Source organism: Anser brachyrhynchus (genome assembly GCF_964034855.1).
Source record: "Anser brachyrhynchus genome assembly, chromosome: 1".
NCBI lineage: Eukaryota > Metazoa > Chordata > Aves > Anseriformes > Anatidae > Anser > Anser brachyrhynchus.
The window spans coordinates 156,257,778-156,281,054 of NC_137694.1; the positions used below are offsets into that span (position 1 = coordinate 156,257,778).

A 23,277-nucleotide genomic window follows, 5' to 3' on the forward strand; every position below is an offset into this window, starting at 1 on the left:
TAGCAGTACGTTAAACTCATGCAGTACTTTCTATCTGCAGTGTGAGAAGGTAGAAAGTACTGCAGCTAGATCCAGTAAGACTGATACCTGTGCAGGATAGATAAGACATTTATTTCCAATCAAAACATTTTACAAACCTTTCGCAGAGGCAGCTAGCTTCCTGCACTAGCTAAAAGTAAATAAAATAAATAAAGAGGACTCAGGGAAGGCATAAGAGCAAAACATTCAAAGATTTCTAGTTGTTCAGTGTTTGTAAAGAGCATGTTTCATCAACTTTTTTTTGAACTCTTTAGAAGAGCCCAATGAGTTCCTCTCTGTACAGGTATTTTCTTGGGCAAATAAAAAAAAAGGATATTAATAAATGAACAGTACGGCAAGAACCCATCCACGAAAGCTCCCCTGGCACTGTTTTACAGAATGAACGGGCATATCAGAAGCACAAAAATAACAGTGTGTGTCAGCCCTCTATACTATCCATGGAACCAGATGGGCCAGCCTCAGGCTTCGTGTTCCTTATGGCATGCATGACATGAAAGCAAGTGAGCATCAAGCACCCATCATTACTGAAAACAGTGTATTTTAGTGATACTGGCATGACCAAAATGTAACTGCTGATCAATGCCAATTAGCTAGAATAACCCTGTTAGCGTTAGCTCAACTGTTCATTTATCTCTGCAATGCTAATTGTGTTTGAAGTTCTTTCTAACACTGACTCCTTTTGTACTGCAATGAAAGCCTGCAAAAACACTCATCAATTGAACAGCTGATATAGTGAACAATACCCTTCTTTTTTCTGTTTTGACCCTTTGGAATCCTCAATGTTATAAAAGTACCACTGGATATTAATTGTATCATATATAGACCAAGTTCATGCATTGTTTTAATCTATTTTACAAGAACTATCATGCTTCTCCATAACAAGGTATGTATCTTATCAAATACCAAGTCTTACTGATTGTTGTGAGTGTATGTTCCTCTAAGAAAACAAACAAGAAAACCCCAAACCTTTGCTTTGGTTCTTTATCAAGCATTAACTTAAATCACACCATGCATCCATCTGTTAAAATGAAAATATATTTTTTCTTCTTGCTTCTTAATTTGTACTAGAAGAGCATTTTGGCAAAAAATGCTTCGCTGAATCCCCGAGTAATTGACAGCATGTTTTAAATTACTGGGCAGCTCTTGTTATTAGCTTTGGATAAACTTTATGACCAGACCAAAACGGACAATACGGAAAATCCAAGGGAGGTTTCATTAAATAAATTTATTTGTTAAAATAATTTAACTCCAAATACAACTGCTGAGTTTGCATTGAGTTCTATGTACAATTCTTGTTTTATTTGAAACATCAAGGTTTAAACAACTGACATTGTTACAAAACAAACTGTTGCCCCATTTTAAGTTGCCAGTTGTATTAGAGCTCAACAATTATCTGTGAAATACATTAATTCACCTCTGGGAAACTCCAAATCAACAGCGTTAAGCCTGGTTCCAGCACCCACTTCAGTCTTTCTTCAAACCCTGATCAAGAATTAACAGATGCACAACAATGCAGATAAAGCCTCCTGCAGTTGTCAAACGTTTGCTTTTGTCGCGGAGTTTCACGATTAAAGCCTAGCCAGTGCTTTGACAGTACACTGGCAAAAAAATAAAAATAAAATAAAAATAAAAAAAACAAACATGCACAACCCCCCCCCCCAACCAAATGGCTGACATCTTTAGGCAACATTCTATACAGGAAAGCAAATACCAGTAGTTTTCCCACAGAAAAGTAATGGCAACTGTAGCACTGGGGTTAGGGAGAGGCTAGAACCAGAACAGAAGTCACCAAATTGTTTTGATGCTTTGGGGGGGGGGGGGGGGGGGGGGGGGGGCGAAAAACAACAACAACAACAAAAGCAACTACGTGTAATACTTGAGATCTGATTCCCGTTTGTTTGTTTGGACCAGTTCTTGTGTGCATTTTTAAGGGAAAGAGGAAACAGTTGCTATCACTATCATCGCTTAAAAGAATAAAAGTTGCAACATTATATATATTAAAAAAAACACAAACAAAACAACAAAAACACAATAGAACAGGAGAAATGCTGTCTTTGTAGAAAAGGACAAAGCTCTACAAGAACAGCCAAAGGAAAAAGCGGGTCTTTGGAACAAATCATAACATTTTAAGGCATGTTATAAGAAACTTTCCAATACTATAATTGGTAATCCGATCAGGGTACAAATTAAACAACGACCAATGACTCCCACGGGGTGGCCACAAAACCGCCGTGTGGCTCACTCAACTGCGCTTCTGCTACCCCTAGATTTTGGAAAAAATCTCTGTCAAGTGCAACTGTCATTGATTCAAGCTCCACTATCTTCACGTTAGTGGAAATACAAATAGTGCATAACTACTTCCTCGGAATTATACAAAAAACAACACTTACGCTTTTCCCCCCCGCAGTATTTATATGGTAGCAAACACAGCCTAAGTTTTTGAAGACGTAAAAGTGTACTGCAAAAGCAAGACTGGGAAATATTTTCACCAATATTTTCTGTAAGGAATTGTACTGTGCAATTTTTCCAATATTAAATCTGTTTTACAATATGAACTCCACATTAGGCTGTTCATATCATACTTTATGCCATTTTGTGGTCAATTAACAATTTCCAAGGTAAGATTTTTAATACCTCTGCAAATACTGTTGCATAACGTGCACTTCCAATTAAGTATTTTTGATTTTTTTGAGCGCTTATACAGTGGATCTCACACTGACAAGCTATTTGGCAATTTGTGCTGCTCAATGTTTCCGTAATTTCCCAGTCTAGATATCTTAAAAACTGTCACCAAGCAAGACTTCAGCTGTTGAATTGATCTTGCTTAAGCATGGTGGCTGACACAACGGGCGGGGGGGAAGAGAACATTCATACCATCTAGTTTAGGCATAGAAGCTGTGGACCCAAACTAAAAGCCTACGTTTGCTATATAGTCAATGGAAAGAGGTAGGTGCCTCTAGGAGGGCGATTCGGAGCACCCAAAACGGGCATTCAGATGCCAGAAATAAATGGTGTGAATACCTCTCTAAGAGAAAGAGCAAAGCGCGGTAACAAAAGCTCCGTAAGGTAGACGGGGAAAAAGGGCTACATTAACTTTCGAGTAAGGCGTCATTTTTTTGTGACATCTAATGCCCTTCCAGACGTTGGCTGTGGAAAGGTTTTGAAAGATTAAGGGCAGAGATGGCCAGTTCTCTTCCGTTAACATGATTTCCTTTGTTTACCATCCACCGAACTACAATTTAAAACGTTAAGAATACATATGCAAATCTGCAAAGCGTGTTGCACTTCAGTTTCCTTTGTAGAAGATGAGAGCATTTTAGGCAGTTCTGCAGATGGAGGCAAAACTCTCGAACCTAACTCCAATTACAGCATTTCTAAGGGCCATATACACACACACGTACACACTCAACACACACGCACACCCCAGCACCCCTGTTTTCACTCATTGAAACACAAGGAACTACACTGTTACTGCACAAGATTGAAAAACTAATGAATGCATGGTGTTATTTAGACCACAGGCTCAGTGACTGTATTTTTATGGCCAATTTTACCTATAAAAGATCCAGCTCAAGACAATCTCTCCAGCATTTAAAATCTAAACATTGTGATTGAAAACTTTTCTATACTTTGATTGTAAGACTTCAGAATAGGTATTTCTGTGCCATTAGTCATGCAAATGATAAATACTTCACTGCTATGAAACTAGCAAGCCAGAGCTCGAGCATCCTTTCAAAATAAAACATTTGCTCCCACCATTTAACACTCCAATAATTGGGGAAACCTTTGAATAGTGTGTCAGGCAATTAAATAGCCATTTCCACGCTCACCTAAGGAATTATAACTGTAACTATTTCACCTCTGAACCAAATGATTTCACGTGGTTATCCAATTTGCGTTTTCAATATTAAAGCTACGAAATAGCAAACGTGATTTTCAAAGGTTAGTTAGGGATCACACCAGAGAACATAGCCCTTCAAGGCAAGAAAAACTGTTGTCTTCAACAAACTTAAAAATGCAGGATGTTCATACTGTCCCATGAGGTTTCTGCAGAAGGGAACATATGGATGCAACATGGCTTAATTTTCCTTACAAGATGGTACTAGTTAAACTATTAAAGTGTTCCTTGTTAGTAAGGCTCAGCAATTTTTTCATCACAGTTGCTTCCTCCTGGTTCAGTAAAGTGATAAATAAAGATGCTTCCTGCTTTGTAAACAGAGGGTTTGTTTGGCTTTTTGCAGACCAAAACCTGAAGCGATCCTCCATTTTGAGCAGCAAAACAAAAGATTTAAAACATTCCAATGCCGTACTGTTTCTTCACCTGCCACTTCTTTTCGGATCTTGCCTCTCGTTTCACACACCGATGGCAATGTCTTCTATTTCAAGATGTGGGATAAAGCGTTGAAATAATAGCATCACTTTTGAAAAAAATCCAAACTTATATAGGTCTCTGGTAACCTCTTCCTCTAACACTGTCAGAAGTTCAGGTGAAATCAACACATTTGACTGAACAAACTTGGCCACAAGTGATAGCGCACATCTGAAGCACAGCAATTTGAAAGACTTGGCTCTCCTTTTGCACTTATGCTAGACGTGAATGGTCTTCAGTGATAATTTTCTCCACTGCTTCTGTTTCCCATTTCCAAAGGGTTTCTAACTTCTTCGGAAACGGTTGCTGTTGTTGCCGTGTGCCGTGACAACACGTGTACGCTCAACTGGAATGACCCTGTAGATCAACTGGCTAGGCCATAAAATTGCAGGTGCTCAAAGGGAAAAACGGGTGAGATGTGGTCATTTAACCCAATTATATATCCAGAGTCAGTGATTGACTTTCAATGCTCAGCTCTGAGTTAATGATGCTACTTCACTACAGATGTATTTCAAGTGAGCCACAAACCAGGAAGTGAAGTAGACAGTTTTACCACCTTACAAAATTTCTGCAAATTAAGTCCAGGTTAGGTCATTTTTAATGCTATTGTATATTACATGCAGAACAGCATGGATCATCTTTGTCTGGCTGTGCTGCATAGTTCATTTGTCTAACAATTTCCGCAAAGAGCTCATCCACCATTGTTTTACTTTTAGCAGAGGTCTCCATGAAAGGGCAGCCCCATTCTTCGGCTAAGGCTCTGCCTTCATTTGACGACACTTCTCTCTCGCTTTCCAGGTCCACTTTATTACCAACCAGGATTACTGGCACTTTCTCATACCTGCAGTTAGAAAAACACAACCAAACAAAAAGAAAGCAGCAATCATTATATTTCAAAAGAAACAACACTCAAAAATGTAAACATCTATTTACAACCAGTGCAGACCCAACAAGAAAGATGTTTGGACAATATGAACGTTCTACATTGGAAAAAAAGTGCTTGACATGTTTTGCATCCTAGCCATTTGTTGCACATCTCTTTCCCCCCCAAACTTTTTTCTTAAAATTCAAGGGAATAATTCCTCCTCTGAATGTTCTTTGTCACCAGGAAACCTGCCCATTATTACCTTTACTATGTTGTTAATCTCAGGGCGCAAGAACAGGACTGTGGTACTACCCTCTCTCCAACATTACATCTTCCTTCTCCCTGAACAGGTTTCACATTTTATTTCTTGCTTTTGATAAGGAAGATGCATCACTCCCCCTTTCAAAGGTACATCTACCTTCAGTTAATATACACAGAACTCTCACGTGAACAATAAATGGGAGAGCACCAAAGTGCCAGTAAATTCATTTGAAATTCCAGGCAGCCCACTACAAGTTCTGTCTACACACAGAAGTATTATATAAAAACATGCATTAGCTAACACAGAAGATATAGCTTTTCCTTGCAGCATTCACATCATTATATGAGTTACACAAGCTGAAAAGAAAATTAAGTACCAGGTAATAGTATCACAGTTCTGCTTCATCACCAACTTGGACAACACAACAGATCATATAAGCTCTGCAGGAATTTATTATTTTGAATCTCTTTATGAAGGGATCCTTGCCATTTTTATTATTATTATTATTTTAATTAAAATGCCTGTCTTGTGTCCCCCCCCCCCCCCAATCCTCACATGCATAAAACCCTTCTTTAAACATGGATCTAAGCAAGTGTTTAGTCAAGTTTTAAATTTACATATTTGACATAACAGAGAAGAAAACACTGGGCCTGTTTCCAAAATGCTTTTACACTGGTTTTCTCATAAAAGCAATGAGGACTAAGAGAAAAACCAATTATGGTTTTTAACACTTAAACTAAACTAAGACCCAGGAGAAACAAGATGGTTGGTTCCCTCCTATTTTAAACCTGATTTTCTACTTTGCATTAGCTGTTTCGAGTCAAATGATCTGAGCAAGACATTCATTGCTAACATGTGCAGCAGTTTAAGATGTTACTGTCCTAAAGCCACCTATAACAACTTACTTATCCCTCCCTTCTTTCTGCCTCCCAGGCAGGGCAGCAGAGCGGAGTTGGTGCATGTGCCTCCACAACTTGGTGTGACCCAGCAATGGTGATGAAATTGGGCTGGCAAGACTCTGCACAGAAACAGGGAATCTATATGTTCCTGTCAACTTGATCTCCGAGTCAAAGGAGAAAAGTACAGGAACTTCTCACACCACCTCAGTATCTAAAATTGGTCGAACTACGTCATAAGATGCACGTGAAATTCTAAGCTTCGTAATGTCTCTTCGCTAACTCTGAGAAGATCACTTAATCCAGAGTCTAAGGCTGTGGTCAATAATTGTAGAGGACTCCCCTCACTTTTTCACCATTTATCCTATCCTCGGTTTACGACCTGAGCAGCCGCAATCCATTTCTTACTCTCTAGATGCACAGTATTTAGCACAATGATACCTTTGGAACTCTTACAAGAGCTAAGCTGCCATTAATTAAATACCAAAATACACACAAGCATCTTGAAATCTGTCCTCCTGCGTTTCAGCACATGATGGCATAGTCTTTAATTACATAAGATGGATGGTGTTGAACAGATAATACAGCAATTCAGTGCTTTTTTTTTTTTAAATTTTTACTATCTACGTGCATATGTCTTATTTTATTTGCTGTACAGCATTAAAAACCTTTAATGGAAGTGGAAACAGCTGCACCGTCACTGTATGTCTTGAATATCTGAGGGCCCCAAATGCGAATCTTTTTCTTCCAGCTTCTATAGATATTCTCTTTCTTCTCAATTTTACAAGTGGGAAAAACCTGAGAAATTCGGAGTAGTCGCTTGAGAAGCATTCAGCAAAGAAGTAGCTGAGCCAGAATTAAAACACAGGATCTCTTGTTCTGTAAGATCACTTCAATTTGTTGAGAAACACAGAGGGGAAAAAAAGCCCACCCACTTGTTGCAGATTTACAGATAGTTCAAATAAAACATTTTAGTGCTTAGAATGGTTTGAGAACCCTAGAAAAGCTGGGCAACTAAATATCCGAGGATCTGTTTTCTACGAGTGCTTAGCATCTGGGAAATAGAGGGACAGAAATACTGAAGCTTCATACTAGAGGACAAAAAGAGGAATTGATGAGCTGAAGAGATAGATAGAAAAAGTTTAACTGTATTTATCTGCACAGGACTAAGAACTATTACATGGAACAGATTGAATCACCTTTCTGTATTGCTTTTTCCTGCCTTTAGGGCTTATGTTTGCCCTATTCACTACCTACCTTCACCATGTAAAATGAGACGAGAATCCTACAGTCAACAGCCTTATTTACCTCATAATCTGGATTCATCCAGTGACTTTATAACACTGATTTGTATAAAAAATGTTTCTGCAAAACCCTCATGTTATTTTACTCAAATACTTCCTCAGAGGGCAAAAATAAGGTCGCTCTTGCAAAACACACATCTTTATTACCTCACCTTTGAGCAGTCAAATTTACAGAGCAAGTACTTTATATAAAAGTATACATATATTTTAAAAGATACATTGAATGTATTAATTCTGATTATAGTCTGGTTTTGTACATATATATACACAATGTATAGATATATTCTGTATGAAAAAAGTCTTAATCTGTCTTTCTACACACAAAAGTTGTTATCCATCATCTAGAATAATGCAAACTGGAATATCACTAATAATGGGAAAACAGTCTGTGGACACCAAGCAGAAGACTGGCTTCATTCAGTATGGGCTTATTAGCTCCAGTTCAGTATTATTCAGTATCACAGAGATGTCTGTGCCTTATATTGTCTGAACATCAAGATGACGATGGACCGACTGCGAGCTGGGCCGTGCCACGCCTGACCTAGCAGGCCTCTGCAGAAGCTACGTGGCTCCATGTCAGCCCCTGCTATCTTCAAAGGCCCTCCTAATGGTCTTTGCAGCGTACTTCCCAGCTTTTGGGTTCTGGTAACACACCGCAGAAAACCTAGAAGTCCTGAAGCTGGCTCTTGACTAAATGGCTCTATGAGATCTGAGGTTCAAGATGGTCTCCACTTTCGTCTCCTGGAGCTGCCAGGATTTCCTGCCTCACTCAGCACCTGGGCAGATCTGTTTCTGCTGAGCATGGAGGAGCTCCCTGCTTCCACTCCCTCCTTGCAGTGGCAGCTGATCCCACAGGAGGCTACTTCTACCTGTTCTCAGAGGTCTCACTCACACGGCTTCGGCCTGCCCCAGGTTTCGGCACGCTACTGAGGTGGTGGGCAACAGCATGGGCCCGCCATGAGAAAGGGCGATTTGTCAGATGCGGCAGAACTATGGGATTTTAATGAAATTTGAAGGGAAGAAGAACATCTATTCCCCCACAGGCTTTTCACCCTGCGGATTTCAGTGACCCAATAGGAAGCACCTTCTTTATGAAAGGAAAAAAATAAAATAAAGAGCTGTTATTAGGTTAACTGGCACCCGAGCAGCAATGCAGAACATTCCCATATAACCACAAAAAATCAAACCTAGGATTTCACAAATCCTTCCAAAAGCTTCAAGCTGGATCTAACCCACTCACAAACACACTCCTAAAGCAGACAGCGTGCTCTATATTCCATCAAATTCTGCCTCAGCTTTCAGCAAATTCTGCCTCAGCATATACCTATCAAATTGTGTATCAGCAGAGCAAACGAGGCTAAAACCCATCACCTATACTTGAGCCCAGAAAAAAAAAAACCACACACACACAACACCACCACCACCAAATTGCTGTTGCTGCCATCCCAGGATGCGTGAGAGGGCAGCCATCCACCACGGGAGCTGTGCAGAGGTCTTGCCTTTCGGCATGGCCTGCTTCCCCCTGCCTGTCCCCGTCGCGGTGGAGAAACGGCACGTTCCTGCCCCTCGTTCCTTCTGGAGCAGAAAAATCCAATTTTCTCAGCACTGCTGAAAAGCTCCGAGCAGCACTGATCTTTCCTAATGAAAAGGATGAGGGCCACCTGAAAATAAGAACTGCTGTCAGTTTCCTCTGTATCAGTGCGGTGAAGTATGTATTCTAGGGCAAACATCACAGCAGAGCTTGAAAGAAATATACTCCAGTGTAGCACAGGAAGACCTGACTTTTCAAGACCTCAGGAAGAAATTTTTGCAAGACCAATTACACGTGTTTGCAGAACGTGTTTAAAGAACAAGGTACTTCACCCTGCTGAAATGATCTCACTGTCTTAGGCTCCAATCTGATGGGTACAGAGCAGTGACAGATCCCGAAGATATAAACCCGACTGAGATCACTTACAGCCCCGTGAAGGACACCGGTGCAGAGTCAAATACCATCATATCTAGAATGTCACTCTAGCAAGATTCAGTCCTTGCTCCTTAAAAGATAACCAATACGTACTCACCAGTCTCAGATAACTTTATCCAATGCTAAAAGACTACCCTGATATCCATCTTTACAAGCTTCTGGGACCAGCAGGCCATAGTAAATCCCCCCAGTTTTCCTGAGGATGGACACCATAGCCACACAAAATCAGTAAATACATAGACTTTAAATGTTTAACGCAGCTCAGCTATGCACCGCTGACCACACAGCGATAAACAGTTTCTACATTTTATCTTACCTCACATGGCATGTCCACCCGCATTTCTGTTTAGATTAATATGTATACTTTGAGTAACAGCTTAATTAACTTGTTAAACATTTAGAAAGTCTCTAGATGAATGGTATGTAAATGACCTGCATAGATTTCTACCTCACATTTTTTCTAACCTCCAGTCTTATTCAGAGAGAAAAATGTGGGCAGTACAAACATCACACCTGAATTTCTTTTACATTTACAAGGTACTTTTCACATTTCTGGTTGAAGCTGTCACTGGAGAAAGATGAAAAAGATGACATGAAGCGAAAATAGAATAAAATGAAGAAGAATAAATAAAATGAAGAACAAAAAATTAAGAATTTAAAAATATACACCACAACACTGATAAACAGATCTGACTCCCTTAAACTGTATTAGAGATTGCCCAGTATCTCTAGAACAGGAAAATAAATAAGTAGTGCACTGGAACAGAACAGAAGAAACCAGAAGTGCAAAGGGGTTCCTGCTTTTTAATTCACGTTCAGGAAATGCTGCATCTTTTCTAGGATTTTTGCCTGAGCTCCATAAGAGAGCTGAACACGTTGAACCAAAATGCAGAAGCTTCCTGTATAATAAAAACAAATTAAGAGAAAAAAAGATATGTTCTTAAAGACTATTTTTATGACTACCTTAATTCCTGTTGAAGTTTATGGAAAGATGTATAGATTTCTAGCTTTACGTGTCAAATACCGTGACTGCTGAAATGTGAAGATACCTATCCATGATAACTTTTCCTAATCATCAAAGGAGTCTTAGGTTTGAAACCACCTTTATCTTCTTCTTTTGCACCACATTTTATTCCCTCCTCCTTTTCTTAGGGTGTTTCTGCCACTTTTCATAGTATTTCAAAAAGGAAAGCCTGTAAAGTGGTAAAGATACTAGGGAAAATGATGATACAAATATTATCGGAAGGTCAGGAAAATAAGCATTCTTCACTTTAGGCTTACAAAAAAGTTACGATAACAATCTTGCCAAAAGACACAGTAAAATAGTTCTGGGAAATATGAAATAAAGTACCAAAAATAGCAGTTAAATCCATGAGATTGTTTACAAATTCATATGCATCTATTACTAAACATTATTTTGTAATGCACGTACAAACTTTGATTGCCTGCAGTAAAGTCTGTCTTAACTTGAAGTTTCCTCAGCTAGGGAAAGAATTTATTCTGAGTTTAACTATCAAGACTGTTTCTAGCCCTTTCACACAGTTTCTTGGATATTTAATGTAAAATCTTCAATAGTTACAAATCACTTCAGCTGCAGAGAATAAGAAAAGAGACAGACTGTTCTCCAGTCTGGTGCTGAGCCTCTCAGACATGAGGACGAGAGGAAGCAAAGCTATGGAATCATCAAGTGCAAACATGCAAGCTGAAATGAGTACTTAAAGCTTCCAATACTTGAACCAAAGCAACGGGAGAAAAAGAGATAGCTATTCTACATTTTTATTATGTGTATATATATACACACTTCTAAAACATTACTACCTTATCTTAAGAAATTTAGGTAGAAAGGACGCTTCACTTTTTCCAGATCCCAATTCCTTACATTTTGGTAGTTTTAAAAAAAAATTAACATTATGGGTTAAATCAACAGCACATGCCCTGTCTGTAGAGCTCTATCTTTTCCCTGTGGAATTCTACAAATACACACCAATGAAGATGTGCCTGTATCTGTACACATAGATCAAATGTGTCAAGAGAATTATATATATATATATATATATATATATATGAATCTAAAAATAAGTAGGTTTTTGCAAAGTGTGAACTTTCCACATTTTGCTCTGTGCAACATGAAAATTATTGCAGCTTCTCAGGTAAATCCATACCTAACAGCTGTAAAACCCACACCACCATGATACAAACGAGTCATTCCAGTTTGCCGATTAATTGCATTTAATATTCAGTTTGGTAAGCTATATTGTGTAAGGATTTAATTAGTTAAGCAACAACTCCCAACTAAAAAAAAAAAAGTCTTAAAATCATTTTTTATAAATGAGTAGATGTTAAAGAGCTTATTGGAAGTCCCACTGCAATTAGGTGCCTGAGTCATGAATTATTTTGCTATACAGAACAGCGTATGGCCTAATTGCGGGACTAGGGATCTAACATTTCATTCTAGGCTTTGACACGTACTCCCTATATAGCCTTCGGGAAACGAACTCTTCAGATGGGTAGACCTGAGGATAACTGTATACAGTCCGGTTAATTGTACTTACTCATAGGGCATCAAATTAAGTAATAATTGTACAATGACTTGAAGAATAATATTAGTATAATAAATAACCACCACACCACATTGCTCTTGAGAAGACTTCAGAAACCATCCTTGCTCTTGTACATGAAACCTGCTGGAAATAATCTCCTCAACTTAAATTAAATACTTTAAAGGCCAATTCAGTTCACTGGTTGTTATAGTCCACTTACACTTTCCAGTTTGGTTTCAAGGTCTAACTGAAGTCTCAGCCAATCCGAGTTTCACTGAAATTGTCCGACAGGCTCACCTTTGGTACTGTGCCTAGGTAGTATTAGAGGAAATAGCTGTCTTCCAACCAAAAGCCCAAGAAACAACAACAAAACCGATCGTAATGAAGCCCTATATACATACACATACATGTATACATGCACACATACCTATACACATACATAGACACAAATTCACATATGTATTCACACACACACAAATATATTTGCTTCCCAACTGTTCCTACAAGCGCTTTTTAATTTAACATGTTATTTCTTGGTAGCTTACAGCTGAGAGCTTGCTAGGGACACAAATGGTGGATGATGATATCCTTTGCATGTACTCAAACACCGCCAAATAAACCTGCATTCCTTTGCTACAACACATGATGTGTGTCATCTATGTATGAAGGACACTGAAGAATTTCCAGGCTATTTCCAGTCATGTCAGAGAAAAATTCTTATTTACAAAAGATTTTCCACATCTAAGATCTCATGTGGGAACAGTACAGTGACAAGCTCCTTCCAGATGGTCAGCCTGCTTCTACAGGTCACTGCAGATAAAGCCTCTGCCGGCAGCTGCATCACCTGCTTACACAGTAGAACAGCAAGAACACCTGAAAATTCAAAGGTCTGCCAACATGCCCCATGTGAGAAGAGATTACCATTCACTTTAAAGTACCAAACCAGTCCTAAAGAAAAATTACTGATCATCAAGTTCCTTGGGAGACCTTCTTCTCAGCAAGTTCACAGAAGCCCATGCATGTTTAAACTGCATCCAATGGCATTACCAGTTCCCCTCGAAGAAAGGCTCTGGCATGGGAAGAGGCAGACAATCAGCCCTTTTTGCACTGGGGATGACAACAGGGAGCCTATGACCCAAGTAACACCAGGTCTTACCCTTTCAGGCACTCGATAGCCTTTGCAAACAAAAGGTAAGCCTTCACCTTAAAGAGCATACCTTTTCCTAAGGTATCTATCATTCCAATTCGTATCTAATGCTGAAATCAATTATCAGCACTGAAAAGACTCTAAGTGATATATAACATCTACCTGCTTAGCAGCAGGCTTGCTGTGAACACACGCATACAGTATTTCAGTCCCTGCATTCCCTCTCTATACCACTCGAAGGTCTCATCTGAGAGCAGCAATAACCATAAGTATAAAAGGCAAGGCAAGTGTCTTTACCTGACCTTTTTCTTCGTGACTAGTTCTCTTGTTTCTAATATGATACTTCCAAAGCAGCAGGAAAAATCAGAATGTCCTACAAACCTGAGATTCTCACAGGTGCATCACTTTCACTTAGTTTCTGCCTCATACTCAGTTTGTGTTGAAAGAAGTCTAGTTATCACAAAGGCTATGAACAGATAAGGCACAGTAGGGTTGCTTAAGTACAAAGCTCTTACTCAAAAATTGCAGATACTCTAAATCTAACCACCTAGGTTAAAATAAATAAATAAATGCTGCTACTACTTGTAGCAATGGCTCAACATCTTGAAAATTAGGCTGCATGTTGAAGTATTTGAACTTTGTATCCATAATTGAAAATTACTCTTAATGACTGTATTAGTTTTCTGACCTTAAATATTTTTAAGCCATATGCCATGGTAATATAGTAACATTTATTGCAATGGGCATGACTGGATGTGTCAAGGGTTTTGGTACGTACCAGATGTACAACACACAGAAGATACTACAGTTAAAAAGAACAGAAAATCCTAGAGACTACCATCAATATTTGATTTCTATTTTAAAGTCTTCCAGACATAACCACTTAGAATTAAATTTTCTGCAAAGTGTCAGAGGATAAAACACATTAAGTGAGAGGAGCGCCAACACACAACCTGGGTTCAGTACCATACCCTGCTAAAGACTTCCTGAGTGATTTCTCACAAGTCCTTCAAATTCTGTATCTCTATTCTCCACCTGGAAAAACTGCCATCAACCTTCACCTCAGAATGCCTAAGGCACGTAACCACCATTGAGGCCTTCCATCCTCATTCACCTGAGGATCCCGAAGGATGTGCTGGCACTTTTGCTCTCTGTCCAAGAGAAGAACATCCTGCACCCCGGCTGTTCTCAGCAACCTGCTACGTAACTGCACAAACCTTCGGTTTTTCTTTACAAGCATTCAGAACGTGTACATTAAGACAGATTCAGCGCCGACATCAAGCGTGCCAGCAGAGATAGTACAGCCTTTAGATTAGGTGTGCCTCAGAGCAGGAGCAAAGAACAAACACCAGAGAGAAAAGCCAGAGTTGCTACCTCACTTCAGCTGCGCAGGCTGGAGCAGACAGCAGAGCTCACGGTATCTTAAAACATTAACACTGAAGGATTTGTCCTCCTCGCGTCTCCATACAAAACTTGCACGAGGTCAAGAAGCCTGCCTACTCCGACAATGTGGGACTGAATACAACCCTTTGCAAAGGCAATAAAAAATGCATATAGGCCTCTTGAACATCATACAGCAAATTTGCAAAGCCTAATTTTTTCACACTTCTAATTTATGAGATTGCTGTGTTCATAAAACGTAAGTGACCCTAGCAGGTGCTACCATTTATCTAGCAATACATACTTTGTCACAAGAAGCTTCTCTCAGAACCGTGCCTTTTGAAATGCAAACTTTCTGATGGATTACTGTAATATTATAAAAGGTACTCTAAACTCACCGCACAAGGAAGCACTGCCAACGAGGGGGAAGGAAAGTTGCCACATAGATTTGTACCAATTCAAATATAGCAAAGGGTATGCCTGTAGCTGGGTTAAAGAAAAATCCGAGATCAAAATTTTGTTAGTATTCCACCTGGAAAAGCTGAAGCAACATCTAGCCCTTTCGTAAGGCACAGAACCTAGCAAGAAATGTATGTGAACAATGGTAGGTCTACTTTCCTATAGATTTGGTCGATGCTGTATCTAAAGCTCCAGTTTTTCCTTCTGTCTAGTACTCTTTCCCTCAACCACTCTCCAGTCCATAATTAGATTTGAGCAGATGTCAGAGCGTTTTCCACAACCTGAACACCAACATGATCTCTTTCCCACCTACAACTCAGCAAGAACTTAAATCTCTAGATCTCTAATTCTCTCCAGTCTTAGACCCGCAGCATCACTGGGAAGGGAGGTCTCTGATCCAACTCCCTGATCAGAGGAAGGTCAGCTAGGAGACCTCGACCAGCTCACGCACCTGAAAACCTCCAACGATAGACCTTCCACAGCCTTGTTGGGAACTTGTCCCAGTATTGAATTTATTTGGACTTAGCTGCAGAATTAAAAATTTACTGGCTGGTAATGGAGGAAGATGAGACAAGCAGACAACTGAGTTGCATAAAGCTGGCTTCAACAGAGAACGGGCTGAGAAACAGATGCCAAAGCTATACAAATATGTTTAACTACTAATTTATGTAGAGGAATTGACAACCATACCTACGTAACTCAAGGTAGGCATGTATCTTATCATTGTGAAGGCAAAGTGACTTAACAAGATTTTCCAAAATTAACTAGAGCTCCCTGCATAAGCTAATGGTGACTTCAACCTCTTTATCCATGTTAAATCTATAGAAAGGGGAACTTACTAGTGAATACACAAAGTAAAAACTTTGGCTAGCATATTTAAATATATAAGCCCTTTAAAAGGGTCAAAAGACCACAGTCCCGTAAGGCCTTAATTCACTCTTCAAAGTGAAAACGCTCTTATATTCCTTTAACCAACTCATAATCACTGATAAGAATCCAACTACAAAACTTATTTAAATAACTATTCTAATAGGATTTTCCCTAGCTCATTAAAATTACACTTTTACAGTCTTTAAGAACAGGCCTAACAATTAATTCAAAACCCTCTTAGCAGCATCACCTGCTTCTGAAGGATTAGAACCTAGGAACCATCGCGTTGTTCAGTCCAACGAGAACCACGCAGCTTCTTCTCGACATCAAGCTAAGAGCCTTCTTACTCCCGTAAATCAGGGCTGCTGATTTTTACCTCTACCCAAACATACTCCTTTAGAAACAGCTGCAGGCCTGGATCACAAAACTCACAGACAGCACAGAACAGCCCAGGTTGGAAGGGACGATCACCAAACGATCACCAAGTCTGATCTCGAATACCTATGTCCCTGGGTAGGCTTAAACTCACCTCTGACAATTTGATTGCCACTATCTCCACGGTCTGTACGATCAAGCACTGCACGTGGCTATAAACTGTATATCCACAGTGCCTTTTACTTATTTACTTTTAAAGAATTTGACCTTCTGCGATGAACTTAGCTTCAAGTCGCCTAAAGCTTCAGAAAATAAAAATATAAATAAAAGTAACCGGATTAAGCAGCAAACAACCTGGCATAAATTTCTGTTCTCCCATCAGTCCCCACGTAGAAGCTCAGGCAGATGGATACCAGAGTGTGTGTGACGTGGCACAGCCTGAAGAGAATTTGAGAGCCTAGCACGAAGCAGAGGCTTCCTTGTTACCCTAGTAACCAAAGAATAATACAGCTTAATGTCCTTCAAGCTAATAAAAATACCCTACACTGCTTCTAAGAAAACTTTGCAAAAGTGCTCTGCTGAGACAGATTTTCCTCACAACTGTACTATTATATTACAACTCTGGGTATTATTTCTAAGCTGGGCTATTTTACAGAAACTCTGAGCAAGTGGCAACACAAGAATACCAAATCCAGAGAAGAGAGAGAAGTCTGACTTCTATCATTTCATCTTTTACTTCAGAAGCAGTATTATGATTTCATATCCTTTTGATTATAGTCAAGGCCCCTTTTACCAATGTAAAATTTGTCTTCAACAAAAGAAGCCCAAGAACTTTTGGGTTACAGGTCCAACTGCTTCATTAGCAGGTGCTCTGGAAGCCTCTTCACTCCTGCTGAGTTTCTACCAGAAACTCTCACTTCTGACTTGAGAAAGAAAACCATTCTGCCACGACCACAGAAAGTTGGTGGCCCTCATCTTAAAGAAAAACTTATTTAATTACCATAAGCTTGGTTTAAATAATTTGAATGTTCAGTTGGACTGCTTTGGATGATCAGAGCACCAGGAATGTTTCTTCTCCACAGTTTTCAGAAGTGGCCTCTATGTTTAACAATTCAACTACTTAACTCCACAAATAAAGAGAGCACATCAGCCAGTTAAGTGAAACTGTTTCCATATCTAAAGATCAATAATATACAAATAAAGACCTTTCAAAAATCTTGTGGGTTTTTTTTTGGTTTCGTTTTTTAAAAGTGCTTTGGTTCACCACCAAGTAGTGCCTCCCAGCATACTACCGCTATGCTGAGAACAGCGAGTATGATTTACTAATGACCCCTTTTCTATGTTGAGCATAAACTTCTGAAATAAACTTCTTCGGAACTTATTCTTCCTACATAAAGACAAGTACGCATTACAGAAAAGTACCTCACAAACTATTTTATTCTAAATCAGCATCCTGAATACGTTGGAAGACCTGAAACAAAAAATTCAACCATTCTAGCATCCAGAACTTCCCTAGGAAGAAATTAATGTCTATAAAATGACACCAGATATAAGGTATTGGGTACATAAAATCGTAAAATGTAAATATTTTCTTCCTTATGTATATCTCAAATCCAATATTTGCGTAAGTATTAAAAACGTCAGCCAGAATGAGGAACTTGGGTATACTCAACATCCCAGATGTTGAGCTATTTACGTTTCAATTCATGTACAAACGTTAATTTATGTGGGTCTGGCCAAGGTTATAAAAGAATAAAAGCCACCTTTTCCCAGACAAGTTTTACTAAAACGATGGACAGGTGTTTTATTGTCCATGAAGACAGCCCATGGCGTCTTCCCCAGGAGGGTCAGAGCCCAGGGCTGCATGGCCAGTTTGTGGGCTGACGGATGCTGCCATTGAACAGGAGGTAGCAACAGGAGGTAGCTTGGCTGGCAAAAAGGATGTGCTTCACTAGCTCGTGGTGAGAAGAACTCATGCATCTGTGTGAGAGGGGAAGGAAAAGAAAGGAAAAGACTTTTCAGCAAAAGATCATATTGTTCAGACTGAGAGAATTTTTTTCAGAGGGAGGAACAAGAAGCCAGGCCAACCTCAACCATTTAAGATGTTGTGAATTCCCACATGGACACCAATCTTAGTATTGCTTAAATTAGTGAGGAAAACGGTTACATTTATCTGAAGTGGGATCAAACAATGTGGCTTTATACTAGCTCAACTAAACTTGTTCAGAACGTAATTTAGTCATGAAATTTTCATCCAGGAAGGATGGCAGTTTGTATACTGAACACTCAAAAGAAGCAGTCAAAACGGTAAGAAGCCATTCGAGAAAAGTTGGATTTCTTTTAAGAAAGAGTCTATATTTAAAGGAATCACACACCCAGTGTCCATAACACCTTCTTTGTTGAATCACTAATTGGTAACCAGAATTTCCTGAAAATAGTCCACTAATTATTTTTTCCACATTAAGTCGTCCTATGCAGAAAGGCCATTTCAATTAATATGAAGGTGTGCGTGGGGGTGTGAAGCCCAGGCTGTTCCCAGTCCTTTTAATCTAACCGCGTTTCTTGCTGACAGACGAAGTCTTTCAAAGGAAGGTGTTTTGATCATCTCTGGGAGAAGAATGTAGACTTCAATTACCGGCCCAATTATCCCAGCTAGGAAGGCAATACAATTGCTTAATTTTAGAATAATAAGTGACTTTCAAGGTGAGCCTTTTCAGCTTTCATCCAAGACTGAGATTTCCATTGTCCCTCTCCGGAAGACTGAGCTACCACGACTGCAGTCACTATTTTTTTATTTTTTTATTTTTTTAATAAAAACCATCTGCAGGAGAATTCAACGTCCCCTGAGTTCAGTGATTTGCCACCTCTAGGTGATTTGTCCTCTTTCTTGACTATGCTCATGTCAATGTTAAAAAATAAACCATGAATCTTTTTGTTTTGGGTATACTTTAGCCAAATACAGTTGCTAGGGTCGGAACAGGATAAAGAAAAAAATATACAACATCCTTCAATAAACAGCAAATTATATTAAGTGATCAAGCTCTTGAGAATCCATGTAAGGAATATGGGGTAGCCTACTAAAAAATATATATCCTATTTTCTTTCCTATGATAAGTCCACAAGGTGGAAATTCTTTTCAGAGATGAAAACTGTAACCACAGCTTTTTGCTGAATCTGCCTATGTCAGGCCTAGGGATGCATCAGTAATCCCTGCAGTACGTGGCACGTATGTCACCCTCCCTCCCTCTTCCTTATGTTCCAGAGCAATCCCAACCTTTTAAGTTCAAATATCCTGACCTCAACTTTCTGCACAACTCATTTGCCTTTTCAGAATACGGTTATACTGTAAATTCTGGTAAGTAAAAACTGAATTAAGTGAATTTGTTTAATCGAAGAGTTACAGAAGGACGAACATTTCCATCATCATTATCAGACCACCACAATGCTAATTGTGAACTTCTTGTGGGAGAATGCTCAGCAGATAAAGGTTTGTGAACATGTCCACTTCAGGAGAACAACTGGGGGTTTGTAACGTCTCCCAGTGTCAGTCACCTCCTTCCCTTGAAAAAGGACCCCAGTTTTAGTTACATATTCATTCACCTCATGTGTCCCAGATAAAACCATTACCATTGCCCTGTAGCTGAACACTGGGGAATTACAAATGTAACTGACAGTGTAAGTGAAAAAGACGCAAAGAGCATTAGCTCCAGCCCATCAGGAGGCTGTTTAAGGACTGCATTTGCTCACTGTGGTTCTTGAAAACCACCCCAGCACAGGTGCAGAGCAAGTCCAGCAATCCTCCTGTTTGCTGAATCAGAGGTCAATGCAGAACACAAAGTATAAGGCCTGGAGGCAGCAGGGCTATTTCCACAATAGCTGCAGATCTTTAAGTAAAAACTGGTACTTGGAGTGGTAATAGGAACAGCATTTCTTGCCAACAGTTGCTGACAGACTCATCTGATGAGCAGATTCAGCATCTGAATGTGGTTGCTATGAAATCTGGTTACAGAGAGTGCTAGAAGTAAAAGGGTTAGAGGAGGTTTGACTAAAAGCTGCTAGATGGTAAACAGATTCTTCAGGGATTTGCAGCAGCTACATAACAGCACAGTGATACTTTAGCAAGCAACCGAGGCTACACAAACCCAGCTGGAAAGTCTATAATGTACCTAGTGCCAGACAGAGATCATTAGATATCCATTCAAACAGCGTAGGAAAAATTACGATCCAATCCATGATATTATTATTAAAGGCAGCCCAGTGTTCCACAAACCTAATCCCATCACGACATAACCAGATGTTCACCCCACTGAGAACAGGCAGATTAGCTTCTCCACAATTTGAATAGAATTTGGGAATATCTGGATCCAGTGACATTACCTGCACTTTCTGCAACGTGGTTGAGGATCAAAGAGGAGAAGGCTATTGCTTATCTCACATGGCCAACCTATAACTACTGGAGAAGCAGATGACAGACAGCCTGCTAAGAGTCCACAGCTTTTAATGTTAAGTGAGGCTGCCAGTATCCAAGCTAGGGGAAATAGAAAGGAGATGCCTGTGAAGACTAGTCTACCAACTTTCCTCAGATTTGATATTTCGACTTTAAAAGCTGTGGACTCTCAACAGGCTATCTTGATATCATTTGCTCGCCCAGTTTCTTCCTACAAAAGAGTCTACCATCCCTCAGACAACTATTTGTTCAAGGATAGCCACACAAGTAGATTCTACTCCAAATATAATTTAATAATCAGCAATGTAATATAACCAGTGCACAGAACTTGTTTCTAGAGAAGGAAGACATCTCAGAATGGTTAAATATATTGTCATGGAAGCAACGCAGCTTATCCTAGGGACTGACAACAAATCGCATAACAGAAACACAATTTTCGAAGGAGAGAAAGAACTCTACGCTGTCCGAAGAGAGAGGCTTCCCCATTTTGCATTGGCAAGTCTCTGTGTCACAGCATTCTGGGTTTATTAATACTTAAACCCAGAAGAAACCTCAGCCAGGAAAGGGTCCCATGCAGTTCTGAAGTGTGATAAGCTGATCAGCTCCAGGTACAAGAATTGTCAAGCCCAGGCTGTGGGCCTTGTGATCATCAAGACTCTGGTTACTCGCTTCTCCATACTAAGAGTGTTCACACAATCGTGTGGTGGAATTCCACTATTCAAAACATTTCAAAACATGAAACAGATCTAAAAAAGCAGGAGGCGAAATGAGGAAAACCATTCTGGTGGCAAACAACGCTAGGCCTGAGGTAGGTAAGCACACTAGGCCTCCAGAAGAATTTAGGCAGCCATGTCCAAGAGACAAGAAGAGGCTCCACAGAGCCGCTGCCTGCCCGTTTCAGCTCCTGACAAGCAGCATCTATCTCAGGCTTTTTTTTTGCCGAAGCGATACAGCTGCTTGCAGGCTTACAGCTGTGCAGGCCAAGCCGAGCCGTACGCTTCAACCGCAACAGGGTCACACACCTCAGCTCTCTCGGGATTTGTAGATTAGGTACGCAGGCAGCTCAGCCCCTCGGGAGGCCTAATTCACTGAACGCTCCTCTGTGCGTCTAGGAACACAACAATGGTAAAACACTCAATAAAAACCACAGCAGATATCACTTCCATGCAAAACCATGGGAACAAAAAGAAGTGGTGGCAATGCTGTTTCATGCATTGGACGTGCACTTTCTTCAGTCCTGGGGAGTTTCTCACCTGCCTTTCCCAGAAGACTGCCATAACCACCATGCTACAAGCAAAGCTGAGGAAAAACAACAACTCTTCAACAGGAGGAATGAAGATGAGCCACTATTAAGGCATATATAAACACTTGAAGGTAAACTCACAATTTCCAAGGGAACAACAGAAAAAAGATCAGGTGTACTAGGTAGTATGGACAGTGACCTAAGGAAAAATGCCAGGGACTGAAACCCAGAGATCTCTTGATACTGTTTATACAAAAAAGTCACTGGAAAACGCAAAATCAATATCCCAAACACCGAACGATCACCAGAAGACTCCCCTCGCCCAGGTGACTCAATATTTCAGGCAAAGCTCAACTGTTGCTCCATTACTGCACAGTGGTTCCCATTTAATCCCACACGATTAGAATTTTTGAGTGTTTTAATTAGTGAGAGAGCCTGCTTCTGAAGAGGTGGGTTACTAGTAAGGAGATAGTTCAACGAGTTTGCTGCAAGAGGACCACACACCTCAGAGCACAGCAGATTCCTAAAGCTCTTTTGCAAGACCCATTTCTCATTTAAGTTCCTCCCTATTTCTCAATGAAAGTGAGAAAAGAGAAGGCTGAAACTGGATATAAACAAAAAGGGGGGGAAAAAAGCATCTCCTCCAGTGCATAACATATTCAGAAAATTAATGCCAGGATTCACTGCATCCATTCTGCTTCAGACAGCATCCTGCACACTTCATACTAAAAAGAAGCCATCCCCTCCTTGCCCCCAAGTCCCCTGCTGCATACTGAGGAGGTTATCTGTTAAAGAACCCACAGCTGACGAAAGAGGTTTAAGCTGTACTACATCGATCCCCTCTCCCCCCAAAATCTTATCAACACGCAAGCAAAAGCAATGGAAGAATTCACTCCAAATCGCTGCCTGGCTTCTGATTGCGGCTCGCAGCACTAACCCAGCAGAAGGTGACTCATGCTCCTCTCTTCCAGGCATCGTAGGGAGTAACCTGCATGTCAGCCACAAAGAATCTGACTGCTTCTGAGGCAGGCAGCGCAGATGCCTTCCTTAAGCAGCGAGACAGAGAGCCCAGGTTTGGTCAGACTCCGAGGCACTCAGACTAGTTAGGAGATTTT

At 40.1% G+C, this 23,277-nt stretch overlaps 1 protein-coding gene across 1 annotated transcript in view; it reads right to left on the reverse strand.

Annotated features, from left to right (window-relative positions):
• Positions 1-1,249: 1,249 nt before the first annotated feature.
• RAP2A (RAP2A, member of RAS oncogene family) overlaps positions 1,250-23,277 on the reverse strand; it is a 31,568-nt gene continuing 9,540 nt past the window's right edge. The window contains exon 2 of the mRNA XM_080555594.1: positions 1,250-5,249. Within this exon, the coding sequence (XP_080411720.1) occupies positions 5,012-5,249 (238 nt within the window). The 3' untranslated portion in view covers positions 1,250-5,011. The remainder of the gene's footprint in view (positions 5,250-23,277) is intronic.